Source organism: Arvicanthis niloticus, chromosome X, assembly GCF_011762505.2.
Source record: "Arvicanthis niloticus isolate mArvNil1 chromosome X, mArvNil1.pat.X, whole genome shotgun sequence".
NCBI classification, from domain to species: domain Eukaryota; kingdom Metazoa; phylum Chordata; class Mammalia; order Rodentia; family Muridae; genus Arvicanthis; species Arvicanthis niloticus.
In genome coordinates this window covers 11,444,716-11,451,693 of record NC_047679.1, presented here as the reverse complement: position 1 = coordinate 11,451,693, position 6,978 = coordinate 11,444,716, and the positions used below count along the sequence as shown (strand labels likewise).

The 6,978-nt window shown below is 42.7% G+C and overlaps 1 protein-coding gene across 10 annotated transcripts in view; it reads left to right on the top strand.

The window, feature by feature from the left end:
- The first annotated feature begins 3,367 nt into the window (after positions 1-3,367).
- Gripap1 (GRIP1 associated protein 1) overlaps positions 3,368-6,978 on the top strand; it is a 29,099-nt gene continuing 25,488 nt past the window's right edge. For 9 of the 10 annotated variants that reach the window (XM_034485056.2, XM_076919027.1, XM_076919026.1 and 6 more), the window contains exons 1-3: positions 3,368-3,482; positions 5,330-5,396; positions 5,548-5,609. In XM_034485056.2, coding sequence (XP_034340947.1) covers positions 3,441-3,482; positions 5,330-5,396; positions 5,548-5,609 — 171 coding nt within the window. In that variant the 5' untranslated portion in view covers positions 3,368-3,440. Of the gene's footprint in view, positions 3,483-3,525; positions 3,668-5,329; positions 5,397-5,547; positions 5,610-6,978 lie in introns of those variants that run through there. The other variant, XM_076919030.1, reaches the window with a different exon arrangement.

Genomic DNA, 6,978 nt, shown 5'->3' with positions numbered 1-6,978 from the left:
AACGTTGTGGAAGCTGGGTGTGGCGGCGCATGCCTTTGATTCCAGCACTTGGGAGGCAGAGGCAGTATGTTCTCTCAGAGTTTTACTCCAGCCTCGTTTATGGAATGACTTACAGGACAGCCAGGGCTATACACTGTCTTGGAAAAAAAAACCATACAAACAAAACAACAACAGCAACAGAAACTGATGTGCAAACTTCAAGGTCAAAAGCAAAAGCAACTGTACAAAGGCACGTAACTGTTAAGTGCCACCGTTTCCCAAGGACACATAGGTGCTTCAACAGTTTGTTGGTTTTTATTATTTATTTTTAATTGTGTGTATGAATTGGGTTTATGTGCAGGTGTACAGAAAGGCCAGAAGAAGGCACTGAATCCCCTGGAGCTGGAGTTACAGGTAGCTATGAATTTCTGTGTGGTTGCTGGGAAATGAACCCAGGTCTTCTGGAAGAGCAGGCAGTGCCTTACCCAGTAAGCCATCTCTCCAGCCCTAAGTTTTATTGCTATATATGTATAGTAGCAGTGATCAGTTAAATAAATGGATGGTGAAAGTTGGAGGTAGGTTCTCACTGTTGGAATAAAAAGATAAGCAGGAAGGGAAGTCTCTAATAAATCAAGTATGTGGTACTAGAATATCACTGTTAATCCTGTACTTACAGACACATACAGACATAATTACAGATATGTATATACATGTGTTGACATATATGATCTCTCTTGCTCTGTGTGTGTGTGTGTGTAGCTACTATGATAAATGTGGATGAAAGATGAATGGCAAGCTGTGTTGGCTGTACTTGGTTGTAGACTTGACTACATCTGGAATTAACTAAAACCCAAATGAATGGGCACACCTGAATGTTTTTTTTTTTAAATTAAATCATTTGCAATACAAAGACTCACTTTTAATCTAGATCTTTTGAGGTGGGAAGATCCACCTCTAATTTGGGCCACACCCACAGGAAGGGCTTAGGAGAAGGAGGCCAGCTAGCTCCTCCCTAGCAAGTTTGTTCCTTCACTGGCATTAGAACCTACTTCTTCATGGACTGAGTAACTACTGGATTTTTAGACTTTCTGTTTACAGCCAGTCATTGTTGGCTGAGCTGGATTGCATTTTGTTATGTCATTTTAATATGTATATACACAGAGAGAGAGAGGAGAGGGAAGAGAGAGAGAGAAGAGAGGAAGGAGAGAGGAGAGAAGCATTCATTCTATAAGTTGTTACTCTAGAGAACTCTGACTAGTACACAAGCTGAGAGAAAAAAATATAAACTATATTGCAGCAAAGCTTCAACACCGTGAATATACAAGAAACTCTTGAAACTTGAAGTGGGAAACCAAAAGCCAATACAGAGAATGAACAGACAATGTAAAGGAAGCCATATTTTATTTATTTTAATTTGTTTGTTTTGAGACAGGATCACACTTTGTGGCATAGGATGGTGTGTGTGTGTGTGTACATCTGAGTGTGTAGCTCAATGGCAGAGTGCCTATTTGACATGCACACATCCAAGTGTTTGATTTTCATCATTACTAAAACCAAGCAAACAATGACAACACAACCCCCCCCACTAACTTCTCTTGAGAAGCCTGTACCCATGTCGTGGATGTGTACTGTCCATCCCTTTCCTAGCCATTTCCTCTGACTCTCTGTTTATGTGTTTGTGCTTAGATCTATGTTCAAACATTCATTCATTCTCTTTCTTTTCTTCTTTCTTTTCTTTCTTCTCTTTCTTTTCTTTCTTTCTTTCTTTCTTTCTTTCTTTCTTTCTTTCTTTCTTTCTTTCACAGAGCCCTGGCTGAACCACCACACCTGGCTAAAAACTGTTTCTTAATAAATTCCAACTTTCCTTCAAAATAGGATATTAATGGCTGGAGATACAGCTCAGAAATAGAACACTTGCCTAGCATTGGAGAGTCTTGGACTGATCCCCAGAAACACACACACACACACATACACACACCCCATGACATGACATTAAAAGTCCTTAAACACATGAAAATATAATCATTTTCATTCATAACAAAAACACAAGTTAAGCCCCACTAAAAATGAATAAAAAAAATAAATAAGCAACTTGTGGGATATGCATAATAGGAAATTCTATTCACTGACAAAAGAAAAAAAATCCGATAACACAACTTGGATGACTTGCAAGAGCCAAAGGTGAAAAAGAAAAGAAAATACAAAAGGAGTACATTGTATCGCATTCTACCTGCATGAAACTCTACAATAGACAAATGTACTATAGTATGGAAAGATAAACAATGTTGCTCTGGGTATAGGAAGAGCATTGGAATGAAAGAACCTTTAAGGAGTGTTCTCCCTGGATAGTGACAACACAGGTGTCTGAAAAGTCATAGAATGGTATCCTTTAAATGACTGCTTTTATTTTGAGAGACAGCATACATATATCAATAAATATATCAATAAAATCTTTCAAATTACAAGGGTCCTGCTTGAATATATTTCCCATATTAGGAAAATAATTTCATTTCTCTGAGGATACACTGAGCAACATTTTCTTTCATATCCGAGATAGTTAAGATGCATTTAAATACTTGTTTCTGATGTTTTTGTTTTTGTTTAGGTGTTGGGGATCACATCCAGAACCTTGAGTGTGCTACCGAACTCTTTTCCATGGAGCTAGTTGTTTTTATTATTTTTTTTTTTAATTTTTTTTTGGGGGGGGTCTCCGAGACAGGGTTTCTAGGTATAGTCCTGGCTGACCTGGAACTCACTCTGTAGACCAAGTTGGCCTCGAACTCAGAAATCCACCTGCCTCTGCCTCCCAAGTGCTGGGATTAAAGGCGTGCGCCGCCACTGCCCGGCGTTGTTTTTATTTTTAATGGAGTTTTTCTGTTTTCGTTTTATTCGCTACTGTGCTCATGAATTTTTAGCTTTCTCAATGACTAGATCTTTTCCCTAACATGATATAAAAGCGCTGTGTTAATAAAAATCATTGTCAGGTCTTTTTAAAATATGAGGAGTGGGTGGTCAAGGACTTTACGTGAGGCGGGAGTCCCCTTTGGGGTCACCCGTAGGAGGGCCGGAACAAGACCCGAGGAAGCTTCCGCTTTCATTTCCATGGTTATTAAGCGACTTTCTCTTTAAAGGAGCGTCGCGGAAGGGTAGTTTTCTGTCGGAGGATTACTTCTCTCCCGACGAGTCCACCCATGATACAGGGATACCATAATGTTGCATAGCAAGGAGTAATCTATAAATGCTCAAAAGCCATAACAGAAGATATACAATTTCGTAAAAATCGAAGTAAAATTTGTCTGACCTTTAAGCATCATTCTTTTCTCCCCGTCTCTAAAATGCTGAACATTTGAATTAGGTTTCTTCCCCTCCATTGCTGGTCAGTGGTTCGCTCCGACCTTAGCACTGACAGGCCGCAGAAGCTGCGGCTGCGCACAAAGCTTGCGGGGGGTGGGGGGAGGAACATGGCGCAAGCTCTGTCTGAAGAGGAGTTTCAACGGATGCAGGTGCCGCTGGATGTGGGGAAGACCACCGGTCTAGGAGACTGGGGGCGGGGTAGAGAGAAGACGTGCCATCGGCTCTGAAGATTTGGTTGGGATGGGTCTTAAGTATAAGGGGGTGGTCTGGAGAAGGGAAACAGTCTCTGAGTGGCGACCTTATTGATTTCGAAGATTCTACGTGGGTTCTGAAGGTTGGATTCTGTCAGCCTTGTAGGGAATGTAGAAGGTCTTTAGGCGATACCTTTCTCAGTCCGGGATCGGGGTGAGACTTTGGGTCCATGTGTAGGGCATACTATTAAATGGTGATGATGTTAGACTTTAAAGGATGGAGATTCTGATGAGAGATTATTTTGTCGGGAGAGAAAAGAAGCAGGGATCTGGCCATTTGCGTCATGGGGGGGGGGGCGGGTGGCGCTGGTTGGTAATTTGACAGGACAAGACCATGAACTGGTGGGAGGTGGAAAGTTTGTGGGAGATACCAATACCACTAGGCCAGGGGAGTAGGGACAGACCATGGGTTTATTCCCTAGAGTTGCTGTGCCATTGATGGTAGAAGATCGTACGAGGGAGGGACGTACAATGATTGGGGTGATGAGCGTTCTGAGTGGGTAATACCATTAACCCAGATAGAGGAAGGACCAGAGGATATTTTTTTTAAATGATACTTTGGGAGTTCAGAGAAGGGGATATCACTGGGTTTTGGAGTAGTCTGACCTGGTACTCAAACCTGTTGACCCTTTCCAGAGCATCCTGAGAGAGAATGATAACACTTCACAATGAATGGACACTTTGTGAGAGAGCCTTAGTGGGAAAGAGTGAAATGGGGAGATCTTAGAGTCCTGTAGGTTGGGGGCAGAAATGCTTGAGGGATGAGAAGTATTGGTCTGGAAGCTAGTTGGTCTGCTTGAGGAACACTGAACATGTAAGAGTGAGCTCTTTGGACCATAAATGGGGAGGGTCACTGGAAATTGCAGAAGACTCTGAACAAGACTAGTTCAACTGGCCCACCCAAGGGTATTTGAGAGATCCTGAAGGATAGACAGAATGTTAACCCTATTGGCTCACAACTGAAGACATCTTGTGAAGAGAGGATAGGTAGATTCTTGAGCAGGGAAGATTCATCTTATTTGGGCCATGTGTATGGAAAAACTATTGGGCTCTTTTGGAGGGGGACTTTGAGGTGGGTACAAAGGAGACGATATCTGGGAGAGCAGAACAAGAAAGATTCTATAATAGCTCAACCTTCTGATCTGGAGCAAATCAGTGTGCTGAGAGAGGTGGAGCTGGTGCTATGAGAGGGACATAAAAACAGGGGTAGGGGACAGTGGGTGGTTCTGGGAAGAATCAGATTCAAGGCTCTACAAGGCTGGTAGATAGACACGTATTGTGTGACGTTGCCTATGCTGCACTTCCTCTTTATTCTATACTTAAGGGGACTCTGACTTGTTTTGAAAACCTTGGCACTTCCACAGGACCTTGAGCAACATCCCCTGACTCATGGAAGTTGGGTAGGAGAAAGACCAGATCTCTTTCCTTGGGAAAGAATTTAGAAGGCCTCCCCCCTGCCAAAGGGATCTCCTGGGTCTAGGCAAGACAATGTTCAGGGTGTAAGGAGGTCAGCCGAGATGATTTTATCTGCATGTATAATCCCAGGAACACATGTGAACAGAAACCTAACTATTCCAATTCCAGTGGTCCAGGTGGAATGAATTAGTAGAGAAATGGTGCAACTAAGGAAGTGCTTAGGGGATACCAGTCCAGTCTTTAGGGCTTCGGGGCTTGCTTGCCTCATGTGGGAGTAGGAGTGCTTTCCTGATAAATATTTTTATTTCTTGGCTCCCCCACCCCCAAAGACTCAGCTCCTGGAGCTCCGGACAAATAACTACCAGCTTTCAGATGAACTTCGGAAGAATGGTGTTGGTGAGCCAAGAGAGTCTCATTAGATGGGGTGGTTTGATGGGGGAAGGGGGTGTGAATAGAGGCAAAGGTTTTCCTTTAGAGGCCTGATAAGATGACCCTTCAGTTCCTTGTTACCACCTGAGGCTGAGATTCCCTGCTTTCCCTGCACCAGAACTTTCCAGTCTTCGACAGAAGATCGCCTACCTGGATAAGGAGTTCAGTAAAGCTCAAAAGGTACCTCCACCTACCCTATCCACCCACCACTTGCTTCGCCCCTATCCATCTGACTCATTCCCAGTGAACACCTACACTGAAGCAAACCTAATGTCACATGCTGCTTTCTTATAGTCATTTGAAGTTTTTGCTTTTTCACAGAAGTCTCTTCGGTTGGCTAATTTTAACCTAATCTTGCTTAATTTTTATGTGTGTTTCTTTTGAGACAGGATCTTGCTATGTAGCCCAGACTGGCCTTGAACTCTTGAATGTCCTGCTTCGGCTTCCCAAGTGCTGGGATTATAGATGTATGCTGACATGCCTGGCTTTGCTTAATTTATTGATTTATTTCATTTATTCTAATATCAATTGCTTATTTGTTTTCATTTACTTTTTCTTTTTCTTTTTCTTTTTTTGCGGTGCTACAGATCAAGCCTAGGATCTCGCGCATGCTAGGCAAGCTCTTCGTATTTGATCTTAGCCAAAAGGCTAAAAAGTGATCTTTTTGTTGTTTATAAGACAGAATCTCTTGACGCTTAGGCTGGCCTTGCGCTTTCATATAGCTGAAGATGGCCTTGAATTCCTGATCCTCTATTCCTCATCCTCCTGTCTCCAACTCCCAAATTCTGGGACTAAAGGAGTAAGCCACCACACCTAGCTCTAAGCTGCCTCTACTCCCGTACTCCATCTCCAGCCCTCATTCATTAACTTTGTCTTGAAAAGGACATCCAGCTGTGTTTCTCAGGCTGGTCCCTAATTCCTGGCCTCAAGTTGGCCTCCTTCCTCAACCTCTTGAGTACCTGGATCTATAGGCATGTATACCACACGTGGCTTCATTCATTAACTTTGAATTAGTCAGGTCTATCAGTAAATCTGCCTTGAGTCTGCCTTCTGTCTTCCACTTGCACTGCTTCCTTTTGCTCCTACCCCATCCACTTGTCCTGGTCCTGTTGGTGACATGAGACCACACCCACCTTTTGGATCCTTTAAAGATAAGGTAGAATAGAGCCCAGCATGGCTTCTAAAGACAAGTCTAGATCCTTAATTTTTATCCTTCTTCATTGCTCTGTGTTCATATGCAGTACAATGTTGCATATAGTACATTCTGAATAAATACTTGTTGGATGAGGAGGGCCTGGAGCTCAGTGGTTAAGAGCTGCTCTTCCAGAGTTCTATCCACACGGCAGCTCCCAAACCTGCTCTAACTCTAGTTCCAGGGGATACTATGCCCTCTTCTGGTTTCTAAGAGTACTGCATGTACCCATACACACAAAAATAACAAAAAAAAAAAGTAGAAAGTGAACTGACTCCATGAAATTGTCCTCTGATCTCCATGTGTAAGCTGTGACATGTATGCACAGACACACACAATCATAATGAATAGATAGAT